Raw genomic sequence first — 23,268 nt, forward strand, 5'->3', positions numbered from 1 at the left:
CAGCACCAGGGTGACCCCAAAGCCGCGATGTCCCCAAGTCACGTCCCCCAGGATCGCTGGGGCCATCCCAGAATAAACCAGTGGAACCCCCCGCTCCGTCTCTTGGGGTTTTTTGGGGTCCCGGCTTGGCGGGGGTCTCGGGGAGGGGGGGGGCAAGGGGCTGGAAGAAGCAGTAAGGGGGTGCGAGGGTGCAAATTTTGGGGAGCCATCAGCCCAAATTGCCTCTGGGAGGGATGCGGGGGGGGGGACCCGGCGAGCGATGGGCTACGGCACCTCGTCAGCGTTAATTAATTGGCAAAGAGCTTCCCGCTGGCGTCTCCCACCCCTGGGGATTTTTTTTTTTTTCTTTTTTGGGGGGGGGGGGTGTTAATATCTAAATTTGGCCATAAAGAACCACCCCCCCCAAAAAAAAAAAAAAAGCTGATTTTTTTGGAGGCGGGATGAGCCCCGCACCTCCCGTAAGGCACCAAAAGGGGGGGGGGTTGGGGGGGGGGGTGTGGGGGCGGGCGCGCGCTTGGAGTCGGCGACGAATGCAGATCTCGTTTAATAGAAAACGGTGTTAACAAAAATACACGACAGAAAAGAAATGACGAACACCAGCAGATCGATGGGCCCCCCCCCCGGCCGTAGTGTCAGCGCCGCAGCCCCCCCCCCCCCCCCAACTTCTCCGTGCCCCCCCCCCCACCCCCCCCCGGTGCCCGGTGCCCCGCGCCCGCAGCTCCCTGATAGATTTATTGCACTTAAGAAAGAAAAGCGACGCGGCCTCTCCCCTTCTCCGCGCCGGCGAACGCCGGTGACGCCGGGCAGGACCCTTCGCCCCCTCCCTGAGAAAACCGGCCGCTCGACCCGGAGGGGCTCGGCGGGCCCTGGGGCGCGCAGGGAGGCGGCGACGGCGGCGGCGCTGGGGGTGTCACCGCCAGCGGACGCCCACCCCACGCCGGCCGGTTTTTCCCGCTCCGGGGATCCCCAAAGTTGGGAAAGCGGGACGGGGAGGACGCCGAGGGTACCGGCGTTGGGGTTCCCACCTCGGATCCCCCCCGCGCCGGGGATTTATCTTTTTTTTTTGGGGGGGGGGGGGGCTCCACCAAAATGCTGCTTTTTGTGTTTCTGGTTGGGTTTTTTGTTTTTTTTTTCTTTTTTTTTTTTCCCGGCAGCCCAGGAGCAGGAGTTCAGTTGCAGGTTAGCCCAGAAGGAATTAATTAATTCTAACACCATCCTCTAACTCGCCACCCCCAGTAACTTTGCAGCCGATGATAAATATATACCGAAAACGAACGAACGAACGAACGAACCGAAAAAAAAAAAAAAAGGAACTGAAAAATAAATAACCATCGCGGCTGCGGACGCAGCCTGTCCTGGGTATCTTTAGTGACCGACGCTCCCCCGCGGGCGAGGGCAGCTCAACCGCGCCGCTTCCGTCCTCCTCCCGGCACGCGGCGCCGCCGGCGTCGCCGATTCCCTGTAGTGTGTGGTTTTAATCTCCCGGCGGGATCGATTGCCGTTTCGCCTTCGCCCCGGCGCGGGATCTCCTCCTCGGAGAAAGATAAGGAAAAAAAAATAAAATAAAATAAAGTAAAAAAAAAAAAAAAAGGCGAAGGTGTCGGGTAGTGTCCGGCGAGGGCAGGGACGGCCGGGAGCCGCGACGTCCCCCGGCTGGGTTCATTTTTCTCTGCTCTCTTTCCCTTCCCTCCATCGCCCCGGGGACGCGGCAGGGTCCCCGCGCGCAGGAGAAGCGAGGCGGGCGCCTGGGGAAGAGATTCCGGGGAGCAGGAAACTGGGTTTTTTTGGGGGAAAAAAAAAAAAAAAGAAAAATTTTTTTTTTTTTTTTAAAATAACCCTTCGTCCTGAAGCCCGAGGTTGATTTCTTAATCGTTGTGTGGAGCGGGAAGAGAATAAAGCTACGCCGGAGCCTCCCCTCGACGCCGAGCGGCCCCCGAAAACCTGCAAAGAGAGAGGAAGAGCGAGCAGCCATGGGGTGCCCGTCCCCGCCGGGACGCTCCCGGGGTTGTCCCCAGCTCCCCGTCCCCCCCCCCCCTCTCCGTCCCCCTGTCCCCGCTCACCTGCGGTCACAGCGGCTCCTGCCCCGCGTCCTGGCTGGCCTCGAGGAGCAGCTCCTCCAGCTCCCGCTCGTTTTTGGAGCAGCTCAGCTCTGCAAACGAAACGGCCGCTGTTTCCTTCCCGGTTTTCCCGCTTCCCCCCCCCGCCACACTTCTCCCCCGCCAAAGACGCGCGCGGGGAAACGCGGCGCAAGAGCCTGCTCGCTAAATGAAGAGGCTCGACGAGCTCCTCGGGGGAGCCTGATTAAGGAGCACTTCAAAGAACGAAGTTCTTAAGTACGGAGAGATTCACTTTGGGTTAAAACTCCCCCAAAAACCAAATTACCGCACCCGTGGGCATCCCACCGGGAAAGCGGCGGGGGAGTTAAAGCTCCGGGAAGACGCCGGCACGAGGAACGGACCCCGTCACGCTGCTCTGGAGCGATTTCGGGAGAGAGAAGCCGGAGGAAGGAGGCCAGGAGCCTCGGCGTCGGGGGGCTGGAGCTCTTACCGTGCTCGGCGGCGCAGGTCCCCGTCTTCCCGTCGCCGTCCGAGGACGCCTCCGGCAGCGCTCGTGCAAAATCCGTCTTCAGCCCGTTGGGGAGGGGCGTTTCGTGGGCCGCGCTCTCGCAGGCCGCGGCATCGCCCCGCTCGGGGTCGGAGCCGGAGCTCGTCGTTACCGAGCCGGCAGAGGATTTGGGAACCGCTCCGTTCGCCCGCGCAGCCGGGAGTTCAGGATTTGGGGCCGGAGCTGGGCTTTGGGGCTCAGCGGGTTTCGCGACGGCCTCGGCGGCTCGCTCCGGCAGGCTCTCCACTCGCGTCACCACAAAGATTTTATGACCTCGCCCGGGACTGGAAACCGAAATCCTTCTCTCGTTTCCCTGGGAGGGCGCAGAGGCCGGAGAGGCGGCAGGACTCCCCGCGCCGACGTCACGCTGCGACTCCTCGGCGACGCGCAACGGGGGCGGCCGGTCCCTCGGCTTCTCCGGGGACAGCAGCGGCCGGGGCGCGGCTTTGCCGTCGGCGGAGCCGGGCCGTTTCGGCTGCTCGCTCAAGTCCTTTGTCTCTAACCCAACATCGGCTTCCTCGTCCGTGTCCGAATCTGAGTCCGTCACGTCGCCTCCGTCATCGTCGTCATCCTCCGCCGGCTCCGCATCTCCGTTCTCCGAGGTCGTCGGGGTCTCCCCGGCTTCTTCCCCCTCTTCCGGCGGGGAGGCGGCGCTGCCGTCTCGGCCGTCCTCTGCCTGACCCTCCTCCAGAGCCTCCGTCACGGTGATCTCCGGCATCGAGGCCGACTGCTGCAGCTTCTGCTCCTTCTCCTCCTTCTCTTTGGCCAGGACGAAGTTGCGCTTGCAGCCGTTCTGGATTTCGGCCAGGAGAGCCTTCTGGGTTTCGATGAAACTTTTTACCTGCGAGGGAAGAGAAACCACGGGTCGTTTGGAACGCTCGGAAATCAACGGTCAGGGAACAATCGGCTCCACGGTTATTTTTCCAGCCAGGCACATCGTACCAAGGTGGGGTGGGTTTTTTTTGGGGTTTTTTTTGGGTTTTTTTTCCTCCACCCCTGTAAGAACGCGACTGATGTTTCCCCAAGAAACAATTAAATGAGAAAACGGCGGAGCTGAGCGGAAGCCCGGAGGAGGCACCCTCGAAGACGATGTTTTCCTGCCGGGAGGGGGTGTGTGTGTGTGTGTGGGGGCTCAACGAGACACCGAAACGGCACGAGAGCGGCGGGCGAGCGGGCGCGTCACCCACCGACTCCTTCTTGGGCTCCCTGTCCAGGTCGAGGCGCAGGAGCGAGTGGTTGACCTTCAGAGCCAGGGACAACGCCATGAGACCGCCCGTCTTGATCTCGTTCTCTCGCAGGTCCAGGCGCAGCAGCCGCGGGCTCTCTGCGATGAATTCCGCCACGGCCACGGCACCTGCGAGGGACGGGAGAAGAGCCGGTGAGAAGCCACGATACCACCGGACTCCCCCCCCCCCCCGACGGCGCTCGTCGGGGTGGCATTTAGCGGGTACCGGCCTCCACCCACCTTCGCAGGTCAGTTTGGTGGACGCCAAGCCCAGACGAAGGACGGAGCGGTTCCCGATCAGCCCGTTCTTCAAGTTACGGACGCCTTCGTTCCCGATGGGGTTGTGGCCCAGGTTCAAGGTCTCCAGGCTCTGAGCGTGAGGCTGCGGGTACCCAGGGGAGAAACGGCTCGAGGCGGACGGGAACGGCGGGATGGTTCTTCGAACAGCGCCGCCGAGCCCGGGACGCCCGAGCAGCAGCCGAAGGGGACGACGGACAGGTTTGTCCCCCCGAAGCAGCGCCGAGGGGGACGTCGCGCCGAGCCGCTCGGTAGGTACGATCCCAACCGCTGCTCGCCCTGATCCGGCCCCGGCGATCACGGGAAGGATCGAGCGCCCGACGGTAAGCCATCATTCCCGAGATCTACTCACCAGCGTCATCCCCAGATACACCATGCCGGTGTGAGTCAGCTGGTTGTTCCACAAAACCAGAGTGACCAGCCCTTTCCGCTGCTCCTTCAGCCCTTCGCAGATGTACGCCAAACCTGGAAAAGAGCCGGGGATCAGCCCTCCGCCGCCAGCGCGGATCCCGTCGGCTTTAACGACGTTTTTCCTTGCTCCCTCCAATCCGTCCATCCGCTCGGGCGCTGCCCGATCCCGCGCCCGGGCGCCGACGGAGAAAAGCCACGGCATGGTTACGCCGAGCTCTGCCCAAACCCCTTCCCCCAGCTGCTCAATTTGACCTCGGCTGCGGGCAAAGCGCATCCGTCGCTCCCGTGCATGCAAAAAGGCAATAAAAACCTCTCGGCTTATCAAATTACGGAGCGCGGTTTGCACCGTAACCCGGCCCAATCCTGCCGGGGCTGAAAACGGGCGCAGTTTTAAATTGCTAAATTTAAATTTGATAAGGGCGCTGCGCCCCTAACGCCAGCGATGCTGCGGAAACCCACGGCAACGCCCAGCGAGCGACTTTTGGCACGTACGATCCCGACGCCGCTCGTTATGAAGCGCCCAAAGACGCGAGGGACGTGGCGGGCTGACCTGCAAGGTGGCAAATTAACGTTCGCGCCTTAGGGTGGGACCCATCCGGGAGCACGGGCGGCCGGTGACATCCGATTTGATCCCGTTCGGGCAGCCAGGACAGCTCGCGCGGAACAAGAGCGGCTCCTCCGCCGAACCGCGACGTTCGGCCGAGTAATCGGCAAACGTCGACCGGAACCAGCCGGGGCTGAAGTTTGGGTTGGGATTGTTTCGTAATTCCCGGGGTCGATATTAAGATTTGGCCGCTCGTTTGGCTCCGGGGAACGGGGAGGAGAGAAACCGGATGGGAGCAAGAGATGGAGGGAGTCGAGAGACGCGACCCATCCCCGCTTCTCCCCGCTTTCGGGGGGCTGCCGTGCGCCTCGCGGCCCGGCCCAGGAAGCAATCCAAATTTCCTTACCAATCAACTTTAAAAAAAATATGAGAGGTTTAACCCCGACAAAAACTTTTCGGATACATCGAAGCCGCTCCGCGCACCCCTCACTGCTTCAGCTCAGTTCGGGAGCCGTGCCAGCAACTCCTCGAGCTCCGGACCCCGCAACCGCGATCCTCCCCGTCTTAAAATTGAGTCAAAACTCCGGAGAATCGGAGCTCTGCCCGAAGGAGCAGCGGAAGGACCCTCACCTGAGTCCAGGATGTGGTTGTTCCTCAGGTCGAGTATCTGTATGTAGCAGTTGAACTTCAGCAGGTTGCCGAGCTGTGCCGAGTCCTGCAACCCGTTCAGCTTGTTATCGGCCAGGTACAGCTCCCGCAGGTTCATGTTCATCTTCAGAGCCGTTGCTGAACGGGCGGAAAAAACCAACGCCTCAACCCGCGTCCGAATCCAGATTGGTACCGCGGAGCACGCGGCCCCCCCCCAACCCGAGACGCGCTCGCGACCGGGGACGCCGGTTGAAAAGTTCCGGCCGGTTTTCCGAGGCGTTCGGTTCAAAAGCGGGATCCAGCGTAAGCCCCTTTTCATCCTCTCGCCCTCGAAAGGGAAAAGGCGGCGGTTCGTGCCGGCACCACGAAGGGGCCGGTAACGATTCGCGCGCGGCACGCGCCCTCGCGTCCGGCGCGTCGCCATTTTCCGGCTAACCCGACCTAATAAACAACTAAACCCCAGAAACGCTCCCCTGCCAGAACCCTTAGCCGGTGCCCGTGATTTATCGCTAATTCATTAACTTAACAACGAGGGGCCGCCCCAGAAACACCCGACTTCCCACCCGACGCGGACACGGGGACGCGCGGCGACCGCCCCCGAGGCCTCGTCACTCGTCGCCGGGAACGTCGGTATCGCTCTACCCCCGCGCGCCCGACGTCCCGTAACTTTCCGGGTGCTTTTCGGCGCCCGTTTTTTTGACGACTCACCCAGGAGCATGAGCGGGCGTCCCGAGAGGCTGGCGTTTTCCAGGTGCAGGACCACCAGGCTGCTGCTGATCCGGAGGGCGCGGGCCACGAAAGGAGCCGAGTGGTCCAGCAAGGGCGTGTTTCGGGCGTCCAGGTACTGCAGGCAGTTCGTCTGCGAGGAAGACGAGAGAGGGATCGGCGCTCGGCCCCCGCGCCGCTTTTCGGGTCGGTTTTTTAAGTCGGGTTTATGACCGAAGCTGTTTTACGGGCTGAGCGCCGGCGTCGCCTCCGGGTTGAGTCGTGCCACCCCCCGCCCCCAAAATATTGGTTTTGGTCACCCCGCGGGCTTCGGGTAGGAGGCAAAGAGGCGGAAGGAACCGCTCGGATGAACCCGCGCGCCGGGCCGGCCCGCGCTGAGCTCCAGGTTCGAGCCGCGCGATTCCGCCTCATCTCCCGGAGAATCCGCCGGCACCTTCGAACCGCGGCACGGGGGAGGACGCGCTTCAGGCGAACCGTCGCGGCGTCGCGTCCTCCGAAGAAAAGCTTCCCCTCGTCCTTACGCGTCCGAGGACGCGCCGCTCTCCAGATCCGGGCTCCGGGATAGCGTCGAGCCACGCGTCCCTCGTCCGGGGGTTCCCTCCGAGCCCCGAGACTTCACGCGCGCTGCTCGAGATCCGCAGCCGACGGCCTCCGTTTGGCCGATTGACCGTTTTCCCTTCCGCGCTTCCGGATTTTCCCTCCCCTTCCCAAAAACCAGAGCCCCCAAGCTGCTGCCTCCAGCTCCCTTCGCCACGCGGGCCTACAGGCAAACGGTTTGAAAGCGTCGTTACGGGGTTCGGCCAGCGCCGCGCAGCCGATATCCGGCTTCTCCGAAACGCGGGGCGAGCGTCGCTCCCGGTTCCTGACGAAGACGCCGGCACGGAACGCTACGGGGACGCCGGCTTTCCAACCGGAGTTACGCAAGGCGCCCGGCAACGCCGAAATGACAATCAGCAGGTCGAGAGGTAATTGCGGACGGAGGGTGGTGTCGTACCGCGCCCCGAGCGGGGAAGCACGAGACGCCGCCTCCTCCGCGTTCGCCTTTTCGGAGGGAACTCAAAGCGCTGAACAATGAGGTTAATTAGCCCCGTAAAACCAACCACCGGCGCTCGTCATCCTGCCGTAAAGATAACGAGCGCCCGGTTGGAGAGGCTGACCCTGCCAGCACGCCGCTAATGACAGCCTGCGCTTTTCTTTTGGGTGGCTTTGCTGCGAGCTGCATTTCCGTTTTCTCCGCTCCGGGTGCTGCCGAGGCATTAAGCATTAACCTCGCGGCAGGTGGGGAGAGGGATTTATTTATTTTTATTTTTATTTTTATTTTTATTTTTTAATTTTTAATTTTATTTTTATTTCTTTACTTTTTTAAATTTTAATTTTAATTTTTAATTTTTAATTTTTATTTTTATTTTTATTTTTATTTTTATTTTTTATTATTTTTATTTCTTTTTATTTTTTATTTTTATTTTTATTTTTAATTTTTAATTTTATTTTTATTTTTATTTCTAATTTTAATTTTAATTTTAATTTTTAATTTTTATTTTTAATTATTTTTATTTTTATTTTTATTTCTTTTTTATTTTTAATTTTTTATTTTTATTTTTATTTTTAATTTTTATTTATTTTTAATTTTATTTATTTTTAATTTTTATTTTTTAATTTTTATTTTTATTTTTTATTTCTTTTTTATTTTTATTTTTATTTTTAATTTTAATTTTTTATTTTTATTTTTAGTTTTTATTTCTTTTTTATTTTTTATTTTTATTTCTTTTTTATTTTTATTTTTATTTCTATTTTTATTTTTATTTTTAATTTTAATTTTTATTTCTTTTTTATTTTTATTTTTTATTTTTATTTTCATTTTAAATTTTTATTTCTTTTTTATTTTTTATTTTTATTTTTCTTTTTAATTTTTATTTTTATTTTTATTTCTTTTTTATTTTTCTTTTTTATTTTTACTTTTTTTTTTTTTTAATTTTTATTTTTATTTTTTTTTCCTACTTCTGAGCCTGGCCTAACCAAGTCTTTTCCAAACCGGGCGGTTTTCCAGACAGGAGAGCAAAAAAAAAAAAAACCGCGCGGGAGTCTTCGGAGAGCTCATCCGCGGAGCCGCAGCGGGGGGGGGTTAAAGCAGGTACCGCAAAACATCGGCGAGCGAGCACAAACCTTCCTCATCATGTGCGCGGCCGCCTGCCAGCCTCGGGTGCCGATGTGTTTGTTAAAGGAGATGTTGAGGTGCGTCGCCGACTCGTAATACTCGATCATGTCGAATAGCGCCGAGGCGCCCTGCAAAACAAAAACGCAGAGGGCGAAGCTGCGTGAAGCGGGCAGAGGCCAAGCGGGGTTTGGGAGGGCGGAAAGAAGAAAAAAATCTATAAAAATCAATAAAAATCAATAAAAATCAATAAAAATCTATAAAAATCAATAAAAATCAATAAAAATCAAGCTTTTGCTGTGCTAGGACGCGAGCCGGACGCCTTTCGTGCGACCTCACGTCACCGCTCCGGTGTTTAGTCATTAAACTAAAAAAAAAAAAAAGGCAAAAAAAAAAAGGTATCTCGCCATTTTTTGGGGTTTTTTTGGTTTTTTTTTTTTTTTTTTTTCTTTCTTTCCTGGATATTCACCCCGAGGTGTGAGTGGGCTATCAGCTCGGCGCCCGTCCGCTCCCTGCGGGGTTTTATCCAGTTCCGCACGCAGCGGCGACGCTACCCCAAGGCAAGAAACCACCCGATAATCCAAATCGGGCTAAAAAAAATAAAAATAATAATAAAAAAAAAAATAATAATCAAAAGGTATAAAACCCAAGAGTTACAGGAGGGTAAGGAGTGAAAGGGATTGGCAGAGCAGGGCTCGTGCCTGTGAAACGTCTAAAACTCCTACGGCAGAAGCGGAACAATTTGCTTAATTACATAATGAGTCTCTTCGGAGAAAATTAGCCGAAACGTACGCCGGAGCGGGCAGAGAGGAACCACAAAAGTGCTGCAAGGCTTCGGGAACAACAACAACAACCAAAAAAAAAAAAAACCAAAAATACGCGGAGGGACCCGGAGGGACCGGAAAACACCCAGAGGGAAAGCAAACAAGAGAAAGAACAAGGTTTTGGGGAACGACGGGACTTTCTGCTGGAAACGGGGTGCTCATCGGCAGGAAACGAGGAGGAGGATGAGGATGAAGATCTGGGTCTTGGGTGACTAAGTCCCCGGCGTGACGCGCGCCGGTCTCGTCTCGTTCTACCCCAACCGGGAGAGAAAAAGCGTAAAGCGTCGAGCTCTCGCCATCTCTCTGCCCGAGCCGTCCGGTTCCGAAGCCACGGGATACGTTTAAATTATTAACGTGTAATTGTTCCTCCTGCCGGGTAACGAGTCGAACGAAGCACGGGATCATTTTACAGCCAAAGACGGCAGGAGCTCGGCCGGCCCGGCCCTCCTCGCCAGGCCGCGGCGCCGTCGGGGGACTCATCCATCCCCCAAACAACCCGTCCCAGGACGCGATTCCACCGGGAACCGCGGCCCCGGCGCCCGAGCCAAGCGGGATCTCGGCCGGCCGCGTCAGCTCGATCCCAGGATGAGAAACCAGCGCTGGGGTCGAACCAGGAGCCGCCGTCACGGGTTTTTTTCCCCAGTTCGTATCGGATGCGGGCGGAGGCCCCAAAGAACCTTCCCAAAATGCTGCTCGAGCGGGAAAACCGCGGGGGGAGGAAAAAAAGCGTCAAGAGCTTCCGAGCAAACACGGACAAGATACGCCCGAAGTCAGGTTTGGGATAGGGATGGACGACGCAGGGAAAAACGAAACCCTCGAAGACGCAAGGACTGAAAAGGGCCTCTCTGGGAAAGGGAAACTCGGGATGAGAGCTGGCTAAAATAAATTTTTAACCACTTCCTTAATTTTTTTACCTCCTCTGCTTACCCGCTGGAACCTGAACTCAGGGCCCCAGGCGTTGCGAGGGAGGAGGAAGGCAAGTCGGGACGGGATGGGACATGCAGAAGGGAGCCTGAACTTCATCCTCGGCCCCGAAAAGCCGTCTGAGAGCTACCCACAACTCCCTCGGCTTTCAAAATACGTATTTAAAAACGCCTCGGAGCTTCGAGGCCATCCGGGCTTCAGGGCGAACGGTCAAGCTCTTCCTTTTGGAGCAGCGAACGCCGCGTCAGAAAACCTCGAGAAGAGCGTGGGCGTGAAGGGAACGGGTACGGCAACACGGTACGGCCCCAAAAAGACAAGTGGGTGCCCAGGAGGAGCCAGGGACCGACCGCAAAACGGGAACGAGAAGCCGGGAGAGGTCACGGCCACTTACGTCTTCATCCAAGCTCGTTTGCTCCAAATCAACAATTTTAAACTGGACCCGCTTGAAAATTTCTTCCAGCGCCTCGCAGGCTTTGTAATCCAGCTTCTCCCCTGGGGAAAGAGCAGAGCAAGGTGAATTCGGGCGCTTCGGCGGGCGACGCGCAGGGCACGGACAACCGCGAGCTCGGGAGCCCCGAGCCGCGGGACAGAGGACGCACGGAAAGGTGGATTTTCTTCCCCGTTCGGAGGCAGCCCGCCTTTCGAACAACCCGCCTGAAGGGAAATTCGAACCCGGCGTTGGGGTGTCGATTTATTCACGCGTGCCTGCCCCAGCGGCGGAAAGCATCACCTCGGCCGAGCGCTTCTCGTTAAAAGACAGGGATCGGGCATCGCGGGGAGCCCCAAAAGCCGCGTCGGGGCTCGGCAGCGACGCCGCGAGCCGGGAGAGGGATCCGCAAGGAGACTTCGGAAAGGCTGCGTCTCGCTCGGTTACGTGCAGCGAGCTCAGAGGATTTTGGAAACCTACCTAAAAACCACCGCGGTTGCTCGCCTGACACGGATCGGCCACAGCGGCGACGCTTCTGCCGCCGAAACCCCACCGAAACCCGGGATTCCCGTCTCCCCGCCGGGCAGACGGTCGTCTTCCCAACGAGCCAGCCCCTCGACGGCTTCGGTCCATCTGGAATTACGTTCCGAGCATCTCCGCCGACAGATTACTCCTCTCGCTATATAAAAGCGCCACGAGGTCGAAATTAAACCCCTGCGCGCGCGTCGTAAACACACACGCCGGTTTGCTGCCTCTGACAAATTTATTCGCGTTTCAATTTCAGGAAGCGCCGGCAAAAGCTGCTTCGAGGGCATTTTCCAAGACTTTGAGCTTTTTATTTATTTGGATATTTCCTAGGACCATCCTCGCCAGCCCCGTGCAGCGACAAGTCCGGTGCCGGGCGGCCCGTGGACGAGCCACGATAGCTCATCCCCATCGGCTCGTGGGGGCTGCGACTCTCCCCAAAACCGCCGCACGAGCTACTTCCGATCGAAAAACGGGGAAGTTTTCCCCCGATAAGCATCTGTGCCGGCTGCTTTTCGGTGCCGCATTGCGGGTCATTCTGCCAGGCAAACCGAATTAGGGGAGGACCTGCAAACGCGGAGGTGGAAGCTCTGCCTTTCCTCCTAACGCCGGCGGATCCTGGCGCCCGTACGAAGAAGGAGGCGACGGCAGCCGGGCACCATCACCTCTACGCTGCGCCGCCGCCGATCCTCTCCGAAACATCGAAAAGCCGAAAACGCGGCAGCAAACGCTTGCCCATCGGAGTCTCCGGCAGCCGAGAGCCACGGGCCGATCTCACCCCGGGAATTCGCTCAGTAACACCCAGGGCGAGCTGCGGCCCCTCGCCGGTTCCCTCCGACGCTTCGAAGCCGGAGGAGACCGCGTCCGACACGAGCCCGAACGAAAAAGGCGGAACGGGGCTTAAAATAAACCCAAAGCTTTGTTTCCGTTGCCGTAACCATCGCGAGGAGGATCCGAGAAGCAGCTGCGCGTCGGGTGGGAAACAATCCGTGCCGCGGACGGGGGATTACGAACCCTTTGCTGAAGGCTGAGCCGGCGTTATATCGTGGTATAACAACCGGGTTTCTGCGTCGCTTGGGGGCTTCTGAGAAACTCCCGCTTCCAGAGGAAGGGAGACGCGGGCTGCCCAGCCAGCCAACAGCCGCGGGATTCGTACGTCAAGAAAAAAATCCTGGCTGGCAAAGTTGAGCCCAAACGATGGCGAAGAGTTTATTTTTTTTGGGGGGGGGCAAGGGGAGCGCGCGCGCGTTTGGGCAAGGTCCGCGTTGTTACTCCTCTGCGTCCGTCCTGCTCCGGGCGAATGGGCTCCCGCTCTGCGAGGGAGTTTCGAGACATCCGTCGGAAAAAGTGTTCCAGCAAACCCGCTCGGGCTCAGCCCTAACTCACGGTCGCACGAGTCGTTTCGGGAGGTTGAGGGGGGGCGGGTACGAGGACAGCGCTTGGAGGGGGGTGTGGGACGGTCCGCTGCTCCGGGGGCATATTCTGCTGCTGCTTTGGTGCTCCTCGACCGGGACGTTAATATTCCTCGTACGGAAATACCTCCGGAGCCCTTTTTTTGCTCCCATCGGGATTAAGGCTCGCCGGCTCTCCTGTTCTTGCCGACAAGAGCCGAACCGGGAGCCGTACCGATGGAAGGAAACACCGGGATTGCCCAGAAGGGAAATAAAATCCGCTGGTGATGGAAAAGGGACTTACCTTTCAGATCTAAGCAGTCTATCCTGGGAGCCAGATCTTTAAATTCCTGCAAAAGAAAAAGCAGCATTTCGTACACAGGAGGAGGAAGAGGAGGGGAATTAATGCGCGAGGTTAACGAGGTAACACGACAAATCGGGCAAATCCTCCCCCAAAACGAAGAGCGGACACGGGAACTCGCAGCCCGAGGTTCACTTGAAGGCTGGATCCGTGCGAGTCACGGGGAAAGCCGCCGACCCTCCCTGGGACAAGGTCTTGGAGCTCTACAGGGGCGGCCGAGGAAGATGAGGGTCCGTCTCCGCACACGGAGGCACCGGAGCTGCCTGGGGAAGGCACGGCGGGTGAAGAAGCCCCAAATCTTCCCTCCCAGGTCAAGGGAAGAAGCTTTAAACACGGCGCTCCAGCTCGCTGCTCTCAGACCCGAGGATTGAAACGGGACTTTTTATTCGCCCCGTGCGAGCAGGGAAAAACCCACGGCGCTCGTCGTGGTCTCCCTGCGGGCTTCTCTCCCCCGACCGCACGCGCGGATTTCCACGTCAAAGAACAGCCGAGGTTTAAAACCGCTTCGCAACCAAGCCCGTTCAAGCCTCGTCGGGGCGAGGGACAGCCAGGGTCCACCTCCAGCACCCCCCCGACGGATGCAGCTCCAAGCGGGGAAAAAACAGGGTCCGGTAGCGCGTTAAATTACGCGTAATATTTTGCTAACGATCTCCTCGGCTTTTGCTCTCGGCAGCGAGTTTCGTCTGTCCGGAAACCCGCTCGTGCTTTTAAACCGGGAGCCTTCGTTCCCGCCTGACGCGCCGGCGACTGTAAAAAAGTCGAGACGCGTAATAAAAGGGACGCGTTCGGCGTCCTGGGGCAGGACCGGCACCGGCTGTACCTGGATCTGCTTCAGTAGTTTGGGGATCTGCTTGCAGTTCAGCTTCTGGCAGGCTTGCTTGTAGGCGGTCATGATTTCATCGATGGTCACGTTCTGGGCTGCAAAGGTACAGGGTTAAGGATTGAGGTTAGGGTCGTATTCGCAGGAATCGATACGTCCGCGTTCCCCCCCGCCACGGGACGCCGTTATCTGTCGGGATTTACAGCCGGCAGAGGAGCCTGCCAGGAGATTTAGAGGGATTAAGGATGTTCAAACGCGACGGAACGGAGGAAAACCCGAGCAAGGGCCTGCTCAAACGCGTCTGCGGGAGCGAGTCCTGGCTTGCTCGGGCAGAAAAGGGGCCGGAGAAGCGCGAGTGGCACCTCCCGCCTCCTCCGGCCGGGTTTGGGCACAGGAGCTGCTCTTTCGGGAGCAGAAAAGCTTTTAGAAAGAGTCGGGGGGACGACAAACCCTGACCCCCCTCAGCGTAAACGGCGCCGTCAAATACGTTCCTCTTGCTTTTAGTTTCGCTCGACTTTGGTTTTTCACTCGATCGCTCTGCGATCGCTGTGCGGGCAAGGAGCCGGAGCCGATAACCCCAGATTTTTTCCTAATCGGCTTCCGGAGACAGCCGGAGCAGTGTACGGAGGACTCGGGGTGGTGGTGGGGGGCGGTGGTCAACCCAAGTCAGCGAAACATCGGCAAAAAGCTCCCGGGCTTGTCACCCTCGAAATTCAGCTCCTTGTACGGAAGCCGCGGGAGGGGCACCTTGCTGCCGTCACCGTCGCCGAGCTCGGCTCCAAGCAGCCGAGCGGCGTTTACTCACCGCTTCTGCCTTCCCTGAATCACGGGTAATGCCGTCGCTCCGGATGCCGGAGAAGCCGACGCGGGCGGCGGGAGCCGCCGCGGGATCATTAGCCACGTGAGGCGATGCCCACCTCCGCTTTTGGCGTGATTTCGGTTCGGCGATCGGCCCGAACGAACGTTAAAGCCATCGCCGGTCAGAAGACGATCTGGAGAAACTGGATTCCCCCGGGGAACCTCATCTGGCAGAGCAAGCCCCTCCCTCCCATCCCCGAGGATTACAACATCCAGAGAGCTCGATAAAAACCTAAACCAGCTGCGGGGAAAATAATTAAAAAAAAAACCACAAACCAACCAAAACCAACAAACTATTGTAATCTTCTCCCCGTTCCCTACAAACCCGTCAGGACGCAGTCAGAGCAACGCCAGCCAAAATCGTTTTTTCAGCTGTTTTTAACCCTACGACCCTTCCCAGGCCACCGTGGTGAGGTTTTTCGGGGACAACTAACACCCGGCCGAGCAAAGCAGCAAAGGTTTAAATACGCCCCAAGCGCGCGCGCTTAACTAGGCAAGACCTACGGATGGTTTTTCACGCCCCAAAAGCCCCACGCGACGGGAAAACGTTTTGCTCCTCTGAAGCGCCACGGGGACGTGCTGGGTTGCCGGTTCCCTGGGAACCGCAGAAAGTGAGCCCCGCGTCCGTGAAAATAAATAAAAGCTAACCAAAAAAAAAACAAAAAAAAGAGAAACGCGAAGGTTAGCGAGGGGATTCGCAGAGCGCCGCGACGTTTCTGGTTCCGTCGCCTCGCCGGAAGCCCAGCGGGAAGAAGCAGCAGGTCTGGCGGTCCTGTCGAGCTGCTTCCAACGTCCTCCGTCGCAGGGAGACGCGCGCCGAGAAGCTCGCCGTCCCCCGAAAGCCATCGGAGCGGCTCCGTTCCCGAAGAACATCCCGGGATGACGTTCTTCCAGGTCTCCTCTGGGCTTCACCGCCAGTTCCGACTCCGTTCCCCCGCTTCCCGGCTGAGCGCCCGGAGCTCCCCGATGCTGGAAAAGGCCCCGAGTTTATTCCTGGAGTTGCAACCGTTCACGGAACCGTACGGACAAAACCGACAACGCCGGCCAGCCCGGCGCCCATTCCGTACTTCCCCGGGCAGCGTTTTTGGCACGACACCGCCCAGCCGGTCCGTAAACCCTTTCGCGGCGGCTCCGGATCGTCTCGGTGGGGCCGTTGGTAGGACCGGTTGGGGGTTTTGATCTTGGCGTTGCTCTTCCGAAGCCTTCGAGGAGGTTCGACGGCAACGGCGAGCGGCGGTTCTTCTTCAGAAGAGGTTTCGCTCCGAGGTCGCCTCGCTTTTCCGATCCACAAAAAAAAACGTCCTTAATTTTTGCCCCAACAATGCATCCTTAGGATCAGCACCGAGAGCCTCCGAGGGAATTTCCTCGCCAGCTATCGGGGGGGGTTTCAATGAAAAAGGATCTTCGCGCTGTTTTTCGCGAGCGTCCCAGCCCTGCTCGTTTCTCTTCTCCCCCCCTTTTGCTGCTCTCCTGCCCGTTTGTGGTAACGAAGCCTGCAAATCAATATTAATATTTCCTGCTTGAGCTCTGTCTTGCGGCTCACCAGCAAATATTCGCAGCGTCTGTAACATCCGCCTTCAAAAAAACCCTTGAAATTTCTGGGAAAAGTCTTTTTTGGGGTGGTTTTTGGGTTTTTTTTTTTTTTTTGGCAGAGCTGAAGCCGATCCCGCGGCACGTGTTTTTTTCAACGGCTCCGAAGCTGGCAGAAGGACTTTACGCTACCAACGCCGTCCGTAAAACAAAGCAGAGCTGTTCCGCAACCGGCTTTGAAAAAATACTTATTTACACACGGCCGGGTGATTTGAACGAGCGAAACGCGGCTGTCTCCTGGCTCGGGCGGAATTACCCGCGGCTTCAAACGTCTGGTTTTAGAAAGAGCAGGTTTCCATTCGGAGCATCCCAGGCGGCGTGGAAACCCCCCCCCCCACCTCTTCCTTACGGTCTGCCCCAGAAATAATCACATTAATGGACAAAACGAGATGGAAACCAGAGCTCGTCTCCCGGTGCCTCCCGGCGGCCGCACAAGACTTCGACGCGTTTCCCTAACGAAGAATTAAGATTTATTACTCAAATGACGACCGGCTTTGACCCTGCTGACGTCCTGGTCCCTTCTGCCATCTTAAAACCCTACGCTAATATCCCCAAACAGAGTTAACTACCTTATTAATTAATCTCTTTATTATTGCTTGGCGGATTAAGATCCGAAGAGCGATAACGAGGTTATTTCCCAACCTCCCGCCTTACTCCACGTGTTTCATCTGATAATTTTCTACTAATTGTCACCCGCAGCTCCTGGCGGAGCGGCCAGCGACAGCGCGGGTTTCGCCTGCTCCTCCATCCGCGTCCAACCCCCGGGACGACGCAACGCCGAAGCAAACAGGTCGTTATTTATTAACAGGCGGCATTAGCCGCCGGTTCGTCTTCTCAGTCTCCGCGCCGCGGAAGAGAAAAGCCGATTTTTTTCACGGGTTCGTGCCGCGCTCCGCTTAGTTTCGCTCGCTGAGCTCGCTTCCAGCCCGCGTCCCGGGAGGCAGAGCGTAAGGCGACGTTGGCAGCGGGGACGTCCCTGTCCTGGTGCTGTTCCCAAAAATGCGGTGAGGAAAAGGCAGTGACTTTAACGCAACCTAATTAACTAATTTACCTCTGTCCCTGAGGTCACCGAATGACATCTCTAACTCTTTGCCTCCGCCCGGGAGCATCCTGCCGCCGCTTCTCCCGGGCGAGGCGTCACGTCCCGTCTTCCCGTGCAAGGGCAACAGCAGCTGGAAGAATTTTTTATTTTTATTTTTTTTAATTTTTTTTAACTCCGGCAGAGTCGTCTGCTGGCAATCAAGCGGCTCCTTCGCTCTCGGTGCGGTGACACCCGACGCAGGGAGAGCCGTCGCGACGTTCTGCATCGACGCCGGTCCAAACCGAACGCGCCAAGCCCTCAAACGCTTGGGACAGCAGAACTTCACCCGCGCAACGTCTCTGGGGATTTTTACCCACGTTTCCACGCTCGTTCCTTTGCGACGCCGCTGTGGTTTCCTGCCTGTATCCTGGGGAATCGGGTGAAGACGTCTTTCCCCTCCCAGGCTTTCCATCAGAGATGGTGGGAAGACACGTCTCGACGGCGGGGCAAGCCTCTGGCTCCTCTCCCCAAGCGTGGAGGTCTTGAGTTTTCTAAGAAAGCAGCCGGCGAAGACGGTTGCCCAAAGCCCCATCCAACCTGGCCTTGAACACTGCCAGGGAGCCAGGGGCAGCCACAGCTTCTCTGGGCACCCTGTGCCAGGGCCTCAGCACCCTCACAGGGAAGGATTTCTGCCTCACATCCCATCTCCATCTCCCCTCCTGCAGCTTCAGGCCATTCCCCTTGGCCTGTCACTCCCTGCCCTTGGCACCAGCCCCTCTCCAGCTTTCCTGGAGCCCCTGCAGGGACTGGAAGGGGCTCTAAGGTCTCCCCGCAGCCTTCTCTTTTCCAGGCTGAACCACCCCAACTCTCTCAGCCTGAGGTCTCCAGAGCAGAGGTGCTCCAGCCCTCAGATCATCTCCGTGGCCTCCTCTGGACTCGCTCCAACACCCCCAAGTCCTTCTCCTCGGGGCTGCTCTCCATCCATTCTCCACCCAGCCTGGAGTCGTGCTTGGGACTTGAACGCAGGACCTTACACTTGGCCTTGTTGAACTCCACGACGTTCGCACGGTCCCACCTCTCCGGCCCGTCCAGGTCCCTCCGGACGGCATCCCTTCCCTCCAGCGTGTTGACCCACCGCACAGCTCGGTGTCGTCGGCAAATTTGCCGAAGGTGCGCTCGATCCCGCTGCCCGTGTGGCCGACAAAGATGTTAAACGGCGCCGGTCCCACCCCTGAGGAACGCCACTCGTCGCCGATCTCCACTTGGACGTCGAATATCGATATCCGGCACCTATCCCATCCTAGGCAACCCCCTGGACCTGCGCAGGCTTAAATCAAGACGGGGTTTGTCGGAAAACAAGCTGGGGAAAAACGGGACGAACTTTCGGGTCTTGTGGGTGAAACCCGGTGCAGCGTCAGCGGAGGAGACCCACTGGCCGAGCAGCCGCGGAAAAGAAGGAGCGGAGAGGAAGGTCAGAGCAGAAAGCGTTGTAATTTAACCTGACATCAATCCGGGCGAGGAAGCGGAGAGGTCGGCACTGCAGCCCGGCAATAACAAATTAAAGGCAGAAATAATTAATGCCAATCAGCAAGGTTTCACAGAAAGGAGGGCTGACGAACGGAACCCGACACGCGTCTGGAGAGAGGCCGCTATGAGCTCAGGTGGCTCTGGCTGATCAAGGATGCTTTAAAAGTGCAACAGTGCCAGGGGGCAAAAAAGAAAGTTAAAAAAAAAAGAGAAATATTAAAAGAAAAAGCAAGGATGCTTGATTCAGTAAGAAACGTGACGCTATAAAGCTACCGACCCCCTCTGCATTCCTGCGAGAGGTGAGGGAACCGCTGACGTTCGGTATCGCTGGTTTAAAAAATAAATCGAGCCTCCGCTTTGTGGGGTGAGAAACTGGGAGCAGACGGACCCGCCGGCCGTTAAACGCTAAATGACGTTAACGAAGCTCTAAACGCATCTCCTCCTTCGTGTCGCGTAGCTTCGCAGTAAACCATACGCCTTCTTCACCTTCCTCTTCCAAGCCCTCGAGCGCTTCGGGGTGGCAAGCGTGCCAGAGAGGAGGACCCACACCGACGCGCAAGCGGCGGCGTTGCCGAACCCCGCGCCGCGTGCTGCCCGGCAAAACCGGCCCTGCCGGTACCGGCTAGGAAGGCGAGCTCGGATTCAAGTAGCCAGAAGGAAGTTAAACAAGCAGAGGCGCGTCTGCTAGAGTAATTTCAGCTGATGAACGATGAATGGGAGGTAAATAAAAGCCCGGAATAAAAACAGTTATTATCCACACGTGAGAGGAAGAATAAAAGCGGCGTCACGGGCAACGCGATCCTGAAGCCAAGGGAAAGGCAGGTCCCGGATGCCGGCATCCACGGAGCCACGACCATCAGCAGCGTGCGGGATTCCTCTCTAATTACAGAGGGGAAATTTAATTTCAGGCCCTTCACGGGCTGAAGTTTGAGGTTAAATGGCTTGAAAGAAAAGGTCCCCAACGCCCGCAGGGCACGACGCCTTTGGGGAAAGCCTCTAGCTCTGAGCCAGCGCGCCCGGAGCCTCGGGAAAGGCGAGCTCGGCCGAGGAATCTGTCCCTCCCGGGCTCCCTTTGGGAGAAGGCCCTTTGGGAAGAGAACGGCTCGTTCGTGAGCGCTGAACGACGTCCGTTTTGTGGAGCAGCAGAGGAGGGGCTGGGGGACGAGCCCCGGGCTCGCTGCGCCAGATGACCGTCCCATCTTCATCCGGAGCGGGATCAGAGCGGCAGAGATTTCATATTAACGCAGCTGGCAGGATACATAAACAACAAAAACACGTTAGGGAGCCGTTTTTCTCCATTGCTGGAGGTATTTCACAGAGGCATCTGGCTACCGGTCACCGCTGGTAATGCCGAGCAATAAAACCAGAATTAATCGGTGCTACGTAACGAGATCTGGTGTCTTTTAAGCCAGGTCTGACGTCCGTGCAGTGAAACTGGAACGGGTCTCATCACTCAAGGAGATGCGCAACTGGAAAAAACTTGGGAGAAACCAAATTTCTGGCTTGCGACACAGTAAAAAATAAAATAAAATTAAAAAAAAAGCGGCCTCTGCGGGGAGCTTTTGGGATGGCCGCGGTCGTGCCGCAGCACAACGTCCTTTACCGTATCTCCGGTCAGTTCCCGTGTTTCGGCACGGTATAAAGAACATCCGGCAATTTGCAGCCAGCCACGTCACGCGATTATCGGGAGCCCTGGAGGCATCCTGGTCCAAACCCCCTTGGCCAGCCCGGCAGATGGGCCTCGAGCGGAGCCCCCGGCGGGTTTGGCACCCACCAGCAGCGGATCCACGGATGCCACAAGAACGGGCACCGGCGCTTTGCTGGAGCTCACGTTCTGGCCGTGCTCCTCGTCTGGGGACATCTCCAGGAACGTGACGCACCTCTGCTCACCGCGCCGAGCTCCCCGTGCTGCCGGAGGGGCCGGGGTGGACGTCAGCATCCAGAGACGTCACCGAAACCTCCGGGATCTCGGAGGGATGGAGCGCCAGGTCATCTCCTTTCTCCTCCCTTGCACAGGTGAAGCTTCGGTAACGCTTTGGGGAAGAGTCGCTGGTTTCTCCACGCCGCTGCCGCAGGACTGTCGCCCTCCTCGATGGCAGTGGGTGGCACAGACCCCCCCACCGGAGAACCGGGCGCCCGCCAGGCCTCTCCCACCACGCCGGCGGAGCCCAACCGTCGTCACCGTTCCCACCGTGCCAGCTCAAGGCGGCAAAGCCGGGAGCTTCCCTCCGGGACAAAGACGCGGCCGAAGCCTTCGACGGTGGGAAGCCGGGGGTGGCTGGTCCCCGCTGCCGGCACCGATTCGCCCCCGTGGTATCGCCGGGCCCGCCGTTTTGGCATGAACCGCCCTGGGTTTGACGGGAACCGTGGGTTTCGGGGGGCTCCCAAAGGCTGCGCTCGGGCAGCCGATTCCCTGGTGACTTTGGCTGGGGGACAGGGGTCTCTCCCCCGGGCCCGAGGCGCCGCAGCGGAGCTTCTGCTCCGGCCTCTTCGACACCGGCCCGGCCTCAACCCCGGAGCCCCCGTTCGAGGAGCCAAACCCGGTGTCCAGCCTCCCCCCCCCCCCCCGCCCCCCTTCTCCACCGGTACCGTGTCTCCAGGGGTCCTTGGGCTCCACCGCCCCGGAGACGATATCCTCATCGGAAGGGAACGTCACCCGCTTAGCACCGGGCCGCAACCGCCCGTCCTCGGTTCCCCCGACCGCCCCCGGTGGGGAGGCCTCAGCGGACGGCGGGGCCTCCTTGCCGGGTTCTGGGGGGGCGGTCTCCGGCCCGCAGTCCTGCCCCGGTACCTCCATGGCGGAGCTCTCTCTCTCCTCACCGCCTCCCCGGGGGCATCGCCCGGCGCTGAGGGGCCGCTACGCGGCGGGACGGGCGCGGAGCTGGTGCCGGGGGGGGGTGAAGCAGCCGCGCACCGGAGCGGAGCCGCCACCGCCGCCCGCCAGCACCGCAGCGGCCTGAACCTCCGCCGCCGCACTTTCGCCACGGCCGCGGGGAGAGGAGGAACGACAGCCGGGGAAGGAGGGAGAGAAGCGGGAAGGGGAAGGTGGAAGGGGGGTTGTGGGTGTGTGTGGGGGGAATGGGGACGGGGTAAGGCCGCGCCGCTGCGCTCAGCCCCGCTCCGGCTGCGGGACGGGCGCGGGCCGCCGTGGCGAATCTGCGGGAGCGAATCGTTACGGGCGGGCGGGGGAGCAGCGCTGGGTTCGCCGCCGCACTTTCGCCACGCCGGGACGGGACGGGGACGGGGAGGCGGCAGCGCCCACCCGGAGCGGCGGAGGGAACGAAGACACGCGGGGAAGCGCCGCTGAGCCCCGAGACCGGCCCCTGACACCCGGTATCCGTTCCGGCCCCCCCCCCCCCACTTCGCCCCGTTAACGCGAATCTGCGGCGGCGGCCCGGCGGAGTTGCGCACTTCCGGCGGCGGCCCCACGCGTGTTCGGGGACGCGGCTCCGCGGGAGCGTCTCGGGGTTCCGCGCGGGCGCCCCCCGCGCGTGTCCTACGGTCACGAGCCTCCGGTGCTCCCGTACGTGCGCAGGGCTCCCACGCGTGTGCAGCGGGAGCGGGGCGGGAGGGGTAAACCGGGAGGCGGGGGCTCCGTGGGAAGGTTAGGGGGCACACGGGACCCCGTGGGGCCCCTATGGGGAGTGTGTGTGTGTGTGTGTGCACGTGTGTCCGTGGGGGGCACGGGGGGTGGGGGCTCATGGCGGGGGGGCAGCGTGGGGCTTTGGGGGGAATCTGGGGGGGGTCACGAGTGGGGTAGTGGGGTCCAGGGTGGGCAGGCGGAGCAAGCGGGGACATCGGGGACTCTGCGGGGTGGGGGTGGCACAGGGACGGGACAACCGGGACGCGATGGGGAAGGACAACACGGGGCGTGGGACCACAGAGTGTGTGTGTGGGGGGAACCCACTGGTGACCGCTCCCCCTTCCCCCCCCCCTTCCAGGAGCCGCCATGCCCGTGCCAGTGGGGGTCCTACGGCTGCCGCGGGGCCCCGAGGGCTGCAGCCGGGGTTTCAGCCCCACCTCGCCCCGGTTCCAAGCGCTGCTGGGGGGCGACGCGGTGACGACGGCGGCGGCGCAGGGGGCACGGGCAGCCCTCCGACAACGGTACCTGCGGGGGTTGGCGGCCGCCCGGGGCCGCCCCACGCGATTTTGCCTGCGGGCGGGGGTCCGGGTGGACGCAGTCTTCGGCGCAGCAGACGTGGACGCGGTGGCTTTCCAGGTGGACGCGCTGCAGACGCCCCTGGGCGTGCAGGCGGCCGCGCTGCTGCGCTGCGCCGACGTCCTCGCCTACTCCTTTCTCCTCGACTGACCGTTAATTAAAAAAAAAAAAAAAAAAAAAGGCAAAAACCAACCCACTAACAACCCTTTTTCTGCTCTTTTCCGCCCTTAATTA

General features: G+C 58.8%; 2 protein-coding genes across 5 annotated transcripts; one reads left to right on the top strand and one right to left on the bottom strand.

The window, feature by feature from the left end:
• Positions 1 to 695: 695 nt before the first annotated feature.
• On the bottom strand, positions 696 to 21,957 carry PPP1R37 (protein phosphatase 1 regulatory subunit 37). 3 transcript variants are annotated; one of them, XM_054811441.1, is made up of 13 exons: positions 21,465 to 21,957; positions 13,880 to 13,977; positions 13,003 to 13,048; positions 10,747 to 10,847; positions 8,619 to 8,738; positions 6,438 to 6,588; positions 5,712 to 5,867; positions 4,479 to 4,591; positions 4,070 to 4,211; positions 3,792 to 3,958; positions 2,548 to 3,445; positions 2,061 to 2,149; positions 696 to 1,532 (listed from the first exon to the last, which is right to left on the bottom strand). In XM_054811441.1, the coding sequence occupies exons 1-12, from the start codon at positions 21,670 to 21,672 to the stop codon at positions 2,067 to 2,069; spliced, it is 2,283 nt and encodes a 760-aa protein (XP_054667416.1). In that variant the 5' UTR covers positions 21,673 to 21,957; the 3' UTR covers positions 696 to 1,532; positions 2,061 to 2,066. The 3 variants fall into 3 exon arrangements, with proteins under 3 accessions (XP_054667416.1, XP_054667414.1, XP_054667417.1); XM_054811439.1 differs by having other exon boundaries at positions 696 to 1,941; positions 21,465 to 21,956; XM_054811442.1 differs by lacking the exon at positions 21,465 to 21,957 and adding an exon at positions 14,685 to 16,632 and having other exon boundaries at positions 696 to 1,941.
• A 32-nt stretch (positions 21,958 to 21,989) lies between these two features.
• GEMIN7 (gem nuclear organelle associated protein 7) lies at positions 21,990 to 23,224 on the top strand. Of its 2 annotated transcripts, none has more exons than XM_054811447.1 (2): positions 21,990 to 22,208; positions 22,817 to 23,224. In XM_054811447.1, the coding sequence occupies exon 2, from the start codon at positions 22,825 to 22,827 to the stop codon at positions 23,182 to 23,184; it is 360 nt and encodes a 119-aa protein (XP_054667422.1). In that variant the 5' UTR covers positions 21,990 to 22,208; positions 22,817 to 22,824; the 3' UTR covers positions 23,185 to 23,224. The 2 variants fall into 2 exon arrangements, with proteins under 2 accessions (XP_054667422.1, XP_054667421.1); XM_054811446.1 differs by lacking the exon at positions 21,990 to 22,208 and adding an exon at positions 22,219 to 22,398.
• Positions 23,225 to 23,268: the final 44 nt, after the last annotated feature.

The sequence above is a fragment of the Grus americana genome (assembly GCF_028858705.1).
Source record: "Grus americana isolate bGruAme1 chromosome 34 unlocalized genomic scaffold, bGruAme1.mat SUPER_34_unloc_2, whole genome shotgun sequence".
Taxonomy (NCBI): Eukaryota; Metazoa; Chordata; class Aves; order Gruiformes; family Gruidae; genus Grus; species Grus americana.